This window comes from Neofelis nebulosa, chromosome 10 (assembly GCF_028018385.1).
Source record: "Neofelis nebulosa isolate mNeoNeb1 chromosome 10, mNeoNeb1.pri, whole genome shotgun sequence".
NCBI classification, from domain to species: Eukaryota; Metazoa; Chordata; class Mammalia; order Carnivora; family Felidae; genus Neofelis; species Neofelis nebulosa.
Window position 1 is genome coordinate 64,024,205 of NC_080791.1, and position 14,783 is coordinate 64,038,987.

Genomic DNA, 14,783 nt, shown 5'->3' on the forward strand with positions numbered 1-14,783 from the left:
ATTTTCTAGCCAACAATGTTAGTAGTGGTGAGATTGAGAAACTCCATTCCTTATGGCAATTCCATAAGGGCAACCAAGAAAGAAAATCAGGCCAGAGTATATGAAAAGGGTGGGAATATCCTATTTTCTAGATGAAGTGTCACTTCCCCCAGACCTTCTCATCTCTACCCTTTCTAGAAAAGAATCCCTCCTTCCTTTGTGTTCTAGAGTCCTATTAGAGCTCAGAAGATTGCCATTACATATTTAGAGGTTCCTCTTCCTGTAGCCCAGTGTTCAGCACAGGATCCAGTATCACAGAATATGGCCACACAGATTGCATTTAACCCTGAATCCCCCATGCCTAGAAAAATAGAGTGAAATTAAAAGGAAGGGGTACCTAGTAGAAGGAGAATGACCTTTGTAGTTTGATTGGCTACTTGTCAACTCTTTAACCTGGGAAAGTTTCTTAATTTCTGAATCCTTGATTCTATAAAATGTGGATAAAAACCAAACCTTCAGGACTATTTTTAAGACCAAAGAACATTTTCATAACCTATACACGATAGATCCTCAATAAATGTCATTGTTAACATGTGAGGAATGAATATTTTGAACAAACAGGCTTTAAATATAAAGAGCAAAAATTTATATCAATAAATTTGCAAATTGAAATCCTCTTAGACCATGGATTCCCATTTTAGTTCAGGACATGTTGGAATTTATGAATGCCTTCACACAAGAGGAGCAACACCAGACAGCATCTGTTTTCCAAACAAAGGAAGACCACAAAACAAGGAAAAAGAACAATTCCTTCAAGAACAGCATAAAACCTTTGGGAAGGAGGCCAAAGTGTATGGTACTTTCTGTCAGAATTGCACATATCTTGTAGGAGTATAAATCCAATAAGATTCAGAACCATCTAGATCTTGGCTCACAGAGACACCTGGAAAGGCAAGAGGAAAAAAAAGTATCAGATTGTGAAAGTTAAGGGGAAAGAGAATACCAAGAAGGTTCTTATTATATGTATGGCACCCTGTAAGTTAGGTGCACGCAGTAACTTCTAATCTTTGCAGAGGTAGGTACTGTCATTTTTCTTCTAGATATGAAAGTTGAATCCAAAAATACCTGTTGGGTTTTGTAGCAAGATGGTAATTGGTAGGAGTTATCTCAGTGGAATTCTGGTGGCAAAAGTGAGATCACAGTGGATGGAGGAGGAATGATAGGTAAAGTATAGAAGACTCTGAAGAAGCTTGAGCGTTAAGATGAAGGGGATGTGGAGTAAAGGGAACATTTGTGTAAGGCTAGACTTGGGCATGTTTAAATGTTAGTGAGAAGAGCTGAGAGGTCAGGGAGACGTTAAGACAGGAGATCACTAATGAATTAAGTCCTTTAACAATTAGAAGCTGATGAGGTTCAGATCACTGGTGGAGCCAAGAGCTTTACAAAAGGAGAAAGAGCCCCTTTGTTACAAAAAGAAAAAGATTGGCCCAGGCACAGTGAAATCTGGAAATTTCTAGGCAGGACCCTAGGGTGTGTTCTGTGCCTCATTTCCCCTCCCCTACCATAGCTTTTCTGTCTTGGAGAAATCTCATTTATCCTTTGAAGTTTCCTCAGATTTACTCCTTTTTTTTTTTTTTTTTTTTTTTTTTTTTTGCTTCTTTAAAAAAAATTATTGTTGGAAACTGTTTTGGTACCATCCTAATCTGTAAACTAGAATATTCTCTGCAGTGCAGACACACACACACACACACACACACACACAAAAGGCGAGATCCTAAAACAACTGATGGCTCCCTCATTACTGTAGGATAAAGTCCTGATTTACTATGTAATTTTGAGGCAATTCAATTTTTGCTTAAGAAGTAAAATCCCCTTCTCCATTTTCCCCTATCCTTCTTTTCCAGGCCCATTAGCAAGAATAGGGGTAGGTATTATGGAAGACGGGAAAGATCTAGGTTTTCTGAATTTCTAGGCAATTCTGTCTGTACCACTTACTAGTTCTGACTCTCTAGCCAACTGCTGAAAAGGAGATAAGGCACTTGGAGACCTGGGTTAAGCGATTACCTGCAGGTGCCTGTGCTGAATAAAAAACTGAATAAGGCTCTTAAGTGGCTGATAAATAAGAGGAAAACCGGGCTCAGAAGAGGAGGATTTGATAGTTTTTGAAGAGCTGTCCTAGTGGGAGTGAAAGCATGAAATTGCTCAGTTACCTGGAAGGTATTAGGAGAGAGACTGGGTTATAGGAGCCTGCGGTTTAAGTGTGAGTAGTCTTTGCTGATAAATGCCAGAGTGGAATATGGTCATGGGAGTTGAGGTATGGGAAATGAGTGCTCTCACTGTTTTGGGTGGGCTTTAACTTGGAACACACCCAGAGTATGTGTGGTGTTGGGGAGTGGGTGGGAACAGACCCTCATTGGCTGTGTATGGATGTGTGACCAGAGATAACATGACCAGAAGAGGGAGGTGGTGGCATATCTCAACTGTATGAGCTTCAGGAATAATGATGCATTGCTGGGGTGCAATAACAGTGTTTCAGGGGCTGAGATCTATGTCGGGTGTTGGTGGGGGAGAGAAGGGATGAGGAGAGTTGCCAGTACTTAGTAGGAGCCTGTTCTGTGCCAGGTGATATATGAACTCTACCTCATTTAATCCATACCATGCTTCTCTGAGGGTGATTCTGATCTTCTCACTTTGCAGGAGAGTAAACTGAGGCTCAGAGAGATGAATTGCCTTTATTTATTTTTTTAACATTTATTCATTTTTGAGAGACAGAGCACATAAGCAGGGGAGGGGCAGAGGGGGAGGGAGACACAGAATCGGAAGCAGGCTCCAGGCTCTGAGCTGTCAGCACAGAGCCCGACATGGGGCTCGAACTCATGAACTGGGTGAGAGATCATGACCTGAGCTGAAATCAGACGCTTAACTGACTGAGCCACCCAGGTGCCTCTATTAACAGCTCATAGGTGGTGGGACTGGGAGTAACTCTGGGAAGGTGGAAGAAACATACAGTTGTCTGTGTTAAAGGCATGTTTTTATGACAGCAAATGTGTTCCAAGAGGCACTATGTCAGTACTGAGCCTAATACACCGGGCTTCAATACATTTGTTGAATTTGTATTTTTATAGGCATTTTGTTTTTCTAATCTTTTCCATCAGTCCTGTTTATTCACATTCTTTTGTTTCCCCCACTGAAGCCTGAGTATTGATCTGTGGACAAGATGACAGATGGGTCATTGTCTTCCTTCTTTCCTGATTTTGGGCTGCTCTTGTATTTGGAGGAGCTAAACAAAGAGGAATTGAATAAATTCAAGTTACTTCTAAAGAATGAGACCATGGAATCCGGGTGCTGCCACATACCCTGGGCTGAGGTGAAGAAGGCCAAGCGAGAGGACTTGGCTAATTTGATGAACAAATATTATCCGGGGGAACAAGCCTGGGATGTGGCTCTCAAAATCTTTGGCAAGATGAACCTGAAGGATCTGTATGAGAGAGCAAGAGCAGAGATCAACTGTGAGTGATGCTGGGGACCTATCTGGGGGTGGGAGAAGGATGTGCTTCCTGAGGCCCATTGGGATGATTCTATGAAAGGGACTTGGGGATTGAACCATTGTTGGGTCATTTGAGAAACACTGAAGGGGCAGGAGCATTTTGAGTATTGTTACTCAGCCTGGCTCCTTAATTGGGGGTAATTCATCCATCTTGTACCAATTATGATGATTAAAGGAACTGAGTGATAATAATTGTCCCATCTGGTGTTCCTGTGCCTGAACTGCTGCAGATAGTCCTAGGTTGCACTAAATTTTAAGTAATTTCAAATATGATTTAAGATCTTTGCTAACATAGGAGGAATGGGCAAAATTTTGTTAAGGGGCATAAGCCAAGCCAATATTTCTGGTCATTCCTAAGTATGAAATATTATAGACGTCAAAACTTCCTTACTCGTATGCTTTACAAGGCTTTACAGCTACAAAGTGTGTATTCATTATTTTCTAGGAACCTCACCATATCCCTGCGAGGTCAGTGTAGACCAGGCTTAGGCTAGACCACTTGCCCTAACTACAGGATGGAGGGCCTCGCAAGAGGTCTCTGCTACAGTGGTGCTGACACATCACTTCTCCCCCGGCTAAGCTGGTGGAGTCGAGGCTCTGTTGGCTCTGCTTTTCTTAAGCCCAGATGTCCTAGAATTGGACCACTGAGGGCCATTCTGGCCCCTGTTATGGCTGTCAGTAAAGCTTTCCTTGTTTTTGGTGAATCTCACAATCCTGTTGGAACCTGTTGCAGGGACAGCCCATTCCCTGGGACCAGAGGATGCCAGGACACAAGAGGAACAAGATGAGCAGGAGGCAGTGCAGGGTGAGCAGATGTTTGGGTTTTTGTTTTGTTGTCAGATTTGGGAGGAGGTTGAGTGTTTGAAATGTGATGGGGGGTTATGCCCCAGGAGACAGTTGTTCACCTCTTCTTAACTTCTAGTATACTACCTGTTGATGGTTATTCAAAAAGAGTCAACAAAACTGGCTCTCTGGCTGAGGTCAGAATCTGGGCCGTGTTAATTCAGGTCCTCAGTGAGCATAGTATTTGGAAACGCCCAGTCAGAAGTTCACAGTCTGATGAAGAAAGGTATATTCGCGTCTCATTTACAAGTTAGAGAGTCCCTGAGTTTGGCAGGGACTATTCGGCTTATCACATCTACTTCCTTCCTTTAGAAACGATGCTGTAATTGAGTTCCAAGAGTGGTGACCAGCTAGTCCGTATAGCATGTAGTTTCTAGAACCAGGTCTTCTTAGTCTTCGTTCAATACCATTTCCATCCCCCCTGCTTAGCTTTAAATTCCATGTAGTTGAATTCTAGTTTGTGTAAATGGAATTACAGTAGAAAGAAACTTGATCAAGTAAGAAATCATTCTTAACCCAGCTATGCTGCTTTCTGATGGGCCACGTTATTATTCTTTTTTTTTTTTTTTTTTAATGTTTATTTGAGAGAGAGCAAGCAGGGGGACTGCAGAGAGAGGCAGAGAGAGAATCCCAAGCAGTCTCGATGCTGCCCAATGTGGGGCGCAAACCCATGAACCATGAGATCATGACCTGAGCTGAAACCAAGAATTGGATGTTTAACCAACTGAGCCACCCAGGTGCTCCTGGGCCACATTACTTCACTCAAGAAGTAATTGATACCTGCTTTATTCCAAGCACTAATAAATAAAAAATGCTTCCTGTGTTAAGTGATCTTGAAGATAACTTTTTGCTTTGAGCTTAATTTCTGATTCAGTGTAAGGAAGTTTATTCTTATGGTATTTATTACTGGCCATAAATTTAGGAAATTAGGATTCCTTCTCGTAGAAATTAACTGTTAGAAAATTTGGAAGATAGATAAAAGTACCATGAAGAAAGTAAGTCATCCTCATAGGTGCACCTGGATGGCTCAGTCAGTTCAGTGTCCAACTTTGGCTCAGGTCATGATCTCGTGGTTTGTGGGTTTGAGCCCCACATTGGGCTCGCTGCTATCAGCATAGAGCCCTCTTTGGATCCTCTGTCCCCCTCTCTCTCTGCCCATCCCCCACTCACACTTTGTCTCTCAAAAATAAATAAACATTAAAAATTAAGAACGAATCATCCTCATAATCCCAATTTTCTTTTAAGTGTTACTCTTTTTATGGTATAATATTTAGTAGAGTGTATCTGCCTTGCAATACCTACCTTCTTCTGGAGGAGATCTAAGCATAATCTCGTGGGACATGAATTGTGTTAGATGTTTGTACTGAATGCCCTGGTAGAATAAAGAAAAGAATTATTTACGTTTAAAAATAATTGTAGCTTGTGAGATGTACTGTGAATGAAAATATAGCATGTTTTGAGAAAAATGAAAGAGAACTATTCTAGCATTGGGGTTCAGAGACAGCTTCTCTGAACAGTGACATTTAAGATCTAAAGAAGGAATTGGACTTAACTAGGTAAGGGTGAAACTATGTTTTCACTTTGCTTGGACACTTGGGAATATATTTCTAATTTTAATTCCAGTATAGTTAACGCACAGTGTTATAGTAGTTTCAGGCATGCAATGTAGTAATTCAACAATTCTGTACATTACTCAAGTGCTCATCATGATAAGTGTACTCTTAATCCCCATCACTTATTTCACCCATCCCCCCACCCGCCTCTCCTCTGGTAACCATCGGTTCTCTGTAGTTGAGAATCTAGTTTTTGGTTTGTCTCTTTTTTTTTTTCCTTTGTCCATTTATTTTGTTTCTTAAATTTCACATGAGTGAGATCATGTGATGTTTGTCTTTCTCTGACTTATTCTGCTTAGCATTATACTCTCTAGCTCCATCCATGTTGTTGCAGATGGCAAGATTTCATTCTTTTTTATGGCTGAGTAATATTCCATCATATGTATATACCACTTTTTATTTATCCATTCATCTATCAGTAAACACTTAGGCTGCTTCCATTTCTTAGCTCTTTTAAGTAATACTGCAATAAACATAGGAGTGCATATATCTTTTTGAATTGGTGTTTTCATATTCTTTGAGTAAATACCCAGTAGTGGGATTACTGGATTGTATAGTAGTTCTATTTTTAACTTTGTGAGGAATCTCCATACTGTTTTCCGTAATGGCTGTACCAGTTTGCATTCCCACCAATAGTGCACAAGGGTTCCTTTTTCTCCACATCTTCTCCAACACTTGTTGTTTCTATTGTTGTTGATTTTAGCCATTCTGACAGGTGTGAGGTGATAGCTCATTATGGTTTTGATTTGTATTTCCCTGATGATGAGTGATGATGAAAATCTTGTGTCTGTTGGCTATCTGGGTGTTTTCTTTAGAGAAATGTCTATTCATGTCTTTTGCCCATTTTTAATTGGATTACTTGGGTTTTTTGGCATTGAGTTGTAGAAGTTCTTTAAAAAAATATTTACTGGGGTGCCTGGATGGCTCAGTCGGTTAAGCATCTAACTCTGATCTCACGGTTTGTGAGTTTAAGCATCATGTCAGGCTCTGTGCTGATAGTTGGAGCCTGCTGAGGATTCTGTCTCACCTTCTCTCTGCCTATCCCCTGCTTGTGCACACACACACACACACACACACACACACACACACTCTCTCTCTCTCTCTCTCTCTCTCAAAATAAATAAATAAACTTAAAAAATTTTTAAAAAGGAATCTCTACACCCAACATGGGGGTTGAGCTTACAACCCCAAGACCAAGAGTCGCATGTTCTACCAACTGAGCCAGCCAAGCACCCCGGGTTGTAGAAGTTGTTTATATATTTTGAGTACTAACCCTTTATCAGATGTATCATTTGCAAATATCTTCTCTCATTCAGTAGGTTGTCTTTTAGTTTTGTTGATTGTTTCCTTTGCTGTGCAGAATATTTTTATTTTGCTGTGCAGCAAACCAATGGTTTGCTTTTGTTTCCTTTACCTGAGGAGACACATCTAGAAAAGGGAATATTTTTCTTTTCTTTAAATATTCTTCAGGCTATGTTTCAATGTTCATTATTCTTCATAGTTTACTAAAAGGCAGATTATTTCGATCTATAGATTCAGATATGTCTTCAGGTCTTCCCTGGCTATCACTGTTAATTGACCTGTGTTCTTTTTTCATCTGGATGATGACTGTGCTCTCCGCATAAGGCATCTTTTTTTTCCCTCTATAGAGGAAGAGTACAAAGAAAACATATTTCTCTTTTTTTGTTTTAAGTAGGCTCCATGCCCAATGTGTGGCTTGAATTCACAACCCCAGGATCAAGAGCTGGAAGCTCTACTGACTGAGGCAGCCAGATGCCCCAAAGAGAACACATTTTTAGAGCAAATCTAATTTTTACTTTCCACCATAAATTCATTCTTGTTTTGTCAGTTTCTTATGCATGTTTTAAATCTATAGGAACATGTTTTAGTTTTACTTATATTCTTACCTAAACCAGCTGCACTTTGATTTGAGTGCACATTATTGCTTGTTCTTGACTTCAAGTCCAGTGTCTTGACACTGCAATTGACAGAATTCACTTTGATCATGTGTATCTGTGTTTTTTTTTTTCCTGCTCCATTCTCACTAACTTAGGTGATGGAACAGAATACAGAACCCAAATAACAGAAAAATATTGTATCACGTGGGATAAGAAGTGTTTATTTGGAGAACCTGAAGATTTACATCCTGGAGTTGCTCAGAAAGATCAAGAACTGTTGGAACATCTGTTTGACGTGGATATGAAAACCGGTGAGCAGCCACAGACAGTGGTGCTCCAGGGGCCTGCTGGAGTTGGGAAAACAACCTTGGTGAGAAAAGCAGTGGTAGATTGGGCCCAGGGAAATCTCTACCAGCAGAGGTTTAGCTATGTTTTTTATCTCAATGCAAGAGAAATCAACCAGTTGAGAGAACGAAGTTTTGTTCAAATGATATCAAAGGACTGGCCCAGCACAGAAGGCCCCATTGAAAGGATCATGTCCCAGCCCAGCAGTCTCCTTTTTATTATTGATAGTTTTGATGAGCTGAACTTCGCCTTTGAGGAACCTGAGTCTGTGCTGTGTGAGGACTGGACCCAGGTACACCCAGTGTCCTTCCTTCTCAGTAGTCTGCTGAGGAAAGTGATGCTCCCTGAGTCATCCTTATTGGTGACAACAAGACTCACAGCTTGTAAGAAACTGAAGCCTCTGTTGAAGAATCCACATTCTGTAGAGCTGCTGGGTATGTCTAAGGGTGCAAGAGAGGAGTATATTTACCAATGTTTTGAAGACCGGAAGAGAGCTTTGCAAGTATTCAATTCACTAAGAAGCAATGAGATGGCTTTTAGCATGTGTAAAGTGCCCCTAGTGTGCTGGCTTCTTTGTACCTGTCTGGAGCAGCAAATGGAGAAGGGTGGTGACGTCACGTTAACCTGCAAAACAACAACAGCGCTGTTTATCTGCTATATCTCTAGCTTGTTCCCACCAGTAGATGGAAACAGTCCTAGTCTACCCAGCCAAACCCAACTGAGCAGCCTGTGCCACTTGGCTGCCAAAGGAGTGTGGACCATGACATCTGTATTTTACAGGGAGAATCTCAGAAAGCATGGCTTATCTAAATCGGATGTGTCAATTTTCCTGGACCTCAATATTCTTCAAAAGGACATGGAGTATGAAAATTGCTACATGTTCACCCACCTGCACGTTCAGGAGTTTCTTGCAGCTATGTTCTATATGTTGCAAGACAGCTGGGGAACCAAGAACAGTTCCTTTCAGTCTTTCGAAGACTTGAAGCTGTTGCTTGAAAGCAACAGTTATAAAGACCCCCATCTGACACAGATGAAATGCTTTTTGTTTGGCCTTTTGAATGAAGATCGAGTAAAACAACTGGAGAAAACTTTTAACTGTAAAATGTCACTAGAGATAAAATGGCAGATACTTCAGTGGCTGGAGATGATGGGGAACAGTGAAGATTTTCCAGCACAGGTGGAATTTCTGGAGTTGTTTTTCTATCTGTATGAGACTCAAGATGAAGCTTATATAAGCCAGGCAATGAGCTATTTCCAAAAGATTGTCATTAATATTTGTGGGAAAATCCATTTGCTTGTATCTTCATTCTGCCTTAAGCACTGCCAATGTTTACGGACCATGAAACTGTCGATAACCATGGTATTTGAGAAGATGTTAAACTCCAGCCCCCTAGCTGAAATTTGGTAAGCATGGAAGTTCCCTGTCAGGGAGTGAGGGAAATAGATTTCATTGGTGAGAGGGGGGGAATTGTTGAGCTGAGGTGCCAGAGCCAGGATAACCCTTCAGGCTTGTCCTACCTTGAGGCAAGGAGGGGAAGCACTGAAACCCCTTATTGACCAGTCGTGGCTACTGGTGAGGAAAGGACAAAAATATGCCTGAAGTGGCTCTCTTGGCCTGAGGGCAGTATCAAGAAAGGGGCTTGGCTGAGAGCTATCACCTGTCAACACCCTTAACTAGAAATAATCTTCAGGTCACATCCTAGCACAAAGTTGCATCCAGTATGGTACACGTTTAACTTTTAAAAAGAATGCCCTCCAGAAGAACAAGGGAATGGGAATTTCTTGCTGAAGCTCGTTTATATAGGGCATCTATCTATTCCTCTATAAGCTGCTGACCTAGCTCACCTTCCCTGTAGCCTAGACTTAGGTCAGTCTTTGCTTTGTAGTTCATGAAAGGTCTCAGCCCTTTAACACCTAACTGGAGAGAGTACGATGTGGGTAAGAAATAGTAGGGGCTGAATGAGTATTTTGAAATAATGAGTCTTCAGAGTTTTATGCCTATTATTTTATCCTCTTCTCTTCCTTGAATTGCCTTTTCTGACTCCATCTATGCCTGGGGGAAGAATTCAACTATGGGATTAGCTCCAGATTTAACTGAACTTGAGGGCAATGTATGTGGTACATAGTTGTCTAGTGCATGGGAAATTTAATCTCTTACCCAGTTCAATGCTGGTCAAAAGCATATCTCAGTTTATTTTTCAGATTACAAAACTTTGATTCAGAGAAGTTTGCCTGGATAGTAAGTGCACAATTGTTGGTTCAACACACATCAGATAATAGCTAGCATCTGCTTGACCATATGCTAACAGTCTTCTAAGTCCCAGCTCATTTAGGCTCTCAACAATCCTAGTAAAAGCCTACTAGTAAAAACCCTGAGGTATCAAAAGATATTAATTTGACTGAGGTCCTACATAGGATTGTGAGTCCTTGGTTTTCCAGCTTAACCCACACTGCCTTGTTGCCATTAGGTACAATCACAGAACCATCTCCCTTATAAGGACATACATTTCATTTCTCCTTAGCTGTGAGAAAATTCTAGGCTCGGATGCCATGACCTTTACTGTTCTCGGGGTGTTCTAAGTAATCTCATTCAGTCTGTCTTCTCAATTCTGACTTAGTGGTTCTGTTTAAAGATGTGATTGAACCCAGGGTGTTAGAATGTATTTTATGCCCAAGAGTAAACTTTAAGAAGACATTCTGGCCATTATATTGCTAGTCCTCAGGCTACCTTCCCTTCATCTGTGTTCTAGTGTTATATAATACTAGAGTTGGCCTTGTTGCTAAAATAAGAGTCTGAGAAACCCAGTGTTCTAAGAGGCACATTATAGGTGGGTCAGTGTCTTCCACAACAAAACAATGTTGTAAATTTAATAGCATCGCTATCTGTCTTGTTCACCATTATATCCCATAACATTTCTTTTTTTTTAATATATATATATATATATATATATATATTTTTTTTTTTTTTTTTGGACACAGAGCATGCACATGAGTGGGGGAGGGGCAGAAAGAGAGAGGGAGAGAGAGAATCCCCAGCAGGCTCTGCACTGTCAGCGCAGAACCTGAATCGGGGCCCAAACTCACAAACTGTGAGATTATGAACTGATCTGAAATCAAGTGTCATACACTTAACCTACTAAGCCACCCACACACCCCTTCCACAGCATTTCTACGTAGTAGGCACTTAAATGTTTTTTTTTTTTTTAATTTTTTTTTTCAACGTTTTTTATTTATTTTTGGGACAGAGAGAGACAGAGCATGAACGGGGGAGGGGCAGAGAGAGAGGGAGACACAGAATCGGAAACAGGCTCCAGGCTCCGAGCCATCAGCCCAGAGCCTGACGCGGGGCTCGAACTCACGGACCGCGAGATCGTGACCTGGCTGAAGTCGGACGCTTAACCGACTGCGCCACCCAGGCACCCCGGCACTTAAATGTTTGAATGAATGATGTATTGCCTAGTTTTCTCAAATTTAAGACCTCAGGTGATAACAGAGGCCAGCACTCTGCAATGTTATTCAATCCAATTTTTAAGTAAGGTATGGGGAAACCAGTATTTATTGGGTAGTGAAGGAGATCAGGATATGCCATCCCAAAATATGCCACTTTTCCATTAGAAGTATTCTGAGCTGAAAGCATTTGAGTTCCTGAAACTCCTTACCTGCCTACAGGCAGAGCCTCTAAAAAGAACTCCACTGTCATGAATCCCCTCCCTGCAAGCAATTTCTCTAATTTCTTCTTGGAGGCAAGTTGGCACCACACCCAGGTGGATGTTGTCACAAACTATCCTGTCTCTTCTCTGTTCTCTTAAGGGTCCATTTATCTTTCCAACAAGTCCTTTGTTTTTCCACAAGTGCCTTTTCTCCCTCTGCCTTTCCCCCACTAAATTAGCTATATAAACCCAAATAATGCCTACATCTCTGAGTTACTCATCACTGAATTCCTCCCATGTAGGTCCACAATGCATATGCTAATACAATTTGTATGCTTTTCTCTTGTTAATCTGTCTTTTGCCCGTCCAATTTAGAGGGCCCCAGGGAGAACCTAGGAGGCCACAGGGAAAAAGATGCTTTTTTTTCCCCTCTCCTATAGCAACTATTTGTATAAGGCAACATGCTAGACTTTTATGTATTTTAATATAAATAAACAGCTATCGATTGTTAACATTTACAATGGGAAACTTTTGTTAAGCATTTTGTATAGATTCTTACTGAATCTTCACAGTAATCCTAAGAAATAGATACTACTATCTTCATTGTTTAAGATGAAGAAACTGAGGCTCGCCTAGGCTAGTGATGTTGCCAGATCAGCCAGTTTAGTGAAAGGCAGAGTTGGGACTCAGGACTGTTTTGTTGTAGAGCTTTTGCTTATAATTATAAGGATGTCCTCTGCTTTATTCCTTACTAACCTTTGTTTATAATGAGTTTGTCAATAGTATGCCTATTAGTTAAATTATACAACAGTTACAAATTTACAGAGTGCCTTTGTGTATGTACTAAATTTGACTATTAAATCCTCACAGTCCTGTGAAGGGAGATAAAATTTCCATTTCATACATGAAGAGAGCTCAGAGCTCCTAGAACTGATGTGACTTACCTAAAGTGATGTAGCTAGTCAACGGGAGAACTGGAGCTCAAAACCCGGGCTTCTTAGTCTCCACCCTGTCCCCAGATGTCTCCCTATTACTCCTATTCTTACTCTTTGTAGTCTTATTTTTCTTCTTGATACTGGCTCTTTGGGTATTTGAAGACCTCCGGATTGTCCTTCCTAAGTCTCTTCCTCCAAAGTGAAGTCTCTAGTGTAGTTTTGTGTGTTGAAGAAATATGTTGAGGGGGTGAGAGAGTTACTTGGCAAACAAAGCCTTTGGGGTGCCAAGAGGAAGATTTTCGGGTGGACTGTGCCCACAACAGACCTGCACTGATGTACTCACCATTTTCGGGGTATACTTCCTTTCACCCAACACCATCTTCTGACAGGTGCCCTGGTTGAAACAGATAAATCCATCTTTTCTTTTTCTCAATTATCTAGGCGAAGGGATGGTGGTCATATTACTCATTGCTGGCAAGATCTCTGTTCAGTGCTTCATACAAATGAACACTTGAGAGAATTGGACCTGTGTCATAGCAACCTCAATGAATTAGCCATGAAGACTTTTTATCAGGAACTGAGGCATCCAAGCTGTAAACTACAAAAGCTATTGTAAGTTTGGCATCAGAAAATCTAATGGAGTTATTCCACCTTCTTTCTTTGTCCCATTGGCTACTACTTATTAGGGGATCCAATAGTAAACAAATATTTAAAATCCACGGTGTAAACTACTTTAAGAACACCACCAGTGGAAACCTCTGGGGATGTGGAAGCATACCTAACTTGTTCTGGGAGTGTAGCAGCTATTGACATGTGTTTTTTGAGGCCCAATAAGGAATTTTGTACGTGAGGAAGGACACAGAGCTAAGGCATTCTAGGCAGCTCAACAGCATTTTCAAAGATAGGTTCTGGAGTACACTATTTTTATTTTTAATTTCTTTCTATTGAGGAATAATTTACATTTAATAAAAGGCACAGATAGTAAGTGTCTAGTCAAGCTTGATGATTGCATATACCTATGTAACCAATACCCAAAACAAGCTAGAGAATAATTCCATCACCGCTGGAAGTTTCCTTCTACCCCCTTCTATTAGTTTTCTTACCCTATCCAGTCTCAAAGGCAACCACTTTCTAAATTTATAACTATAGATTAGCTTTGTCTGTTCTTGTAAATAGTTTTGATTGCTTCATGTAGTATATACGTGTTGTGTCTGTATTCTTTTGCTCAACGAAATGTTTTAAAAATTTACCTATGTAGTTGTATGTTTTAGTAGCCTGTTTCTTTTTATTGCTGATGGGAGTATTCCATTGTTTGACCTACTGCAGCTCATTCATTCTCTTTTGAATAGACTCCTGTGTTGTTTCCGGTTTTTGGCTATAATGAATAAGGCTGCTATGACTATTCTTGTACGAATTTTGCATGTGTGTGATATATGTTCTCATCTCTTGGGCTAATATTTAGGAATGGAACTGCCAGTTTACACATGGATGTTTAACCTGTTAATAAATTGCCAGCCAGCTCTTTAGAGTGATTGTGCCATTTTGTAGTCCTACTGACAATGTATGAAAGTTCCGCCTGCTCCTCATCCTGGCCAACATTTGCTACTTGTCTTTATTATATCCTAATTTGATTCTACAGACCCTATCATTTTTTTACATTTGCTGGTTTACATGGCTTTCTCCCTTTTGTCTACTGGCTCTACTAAGAGCTGGAACTGATGCTATTTAGTACTGTATTCAATGCCCATCCATGTGCTCAAGGCCTAATTAGTGCTCAGTAATATGTATTGAATACTGAACAAACGATTAGCACTGGAGATTGATGTTCTTTTTTTAGGGGAGGGGGACAGGCTTCTCCCTAAATATTTCCCTTGGAATCTCCATGTTTTCAGTGAGATCTGACCTTAGATTTAAAGTACCATATTTGGTCTGGTTTTGCACCATAGATGGGGTAGTCAACTGCATAGATGTCA

At 40.6% G+C, this 14,783-nt stretch overlaps 1 protein-coding gene across 2 annotated transcripts in view; it reads left to right on the top strand.

Annotated features, from left to right (window-relative positions):
- Positions 1 to 3,177: 3,177 nt before the first annotated feature.
- The window catches only part of NLRP14 (NLR family pyrin domain containing 14), a 39,000-nt gene continuing 27,394 nt past the window's right edge, over positions 3,178 to 14,783 (top strand). For both annotated transcript variants that reach the window (XM_058688098.1, XM_058688097.1), the window contains exons 1-4: positions 3,178 to 3,488; positions 4,260 to 4,331; positions 8,036 to 9,629; positions 13,252 to 13,422. In XM_058688098.1, coding sequence (XP_058544081.1) covers positions 3,197 to 3,488; positions 4,260 to 4,331; positions 8,036 to 9,629; positions 13,252 to 13,422 — 2,129 coding nt within the window. In that variant the 5' untranslated portion in view covers positions 3,178 to 3,196. The remainder of the gene's footprint in view (positions 3,489 to 4,259; positions 4,332 to 8,035; positions 9,630 to 13,251; positions 13,423 to 14,783) is intronic.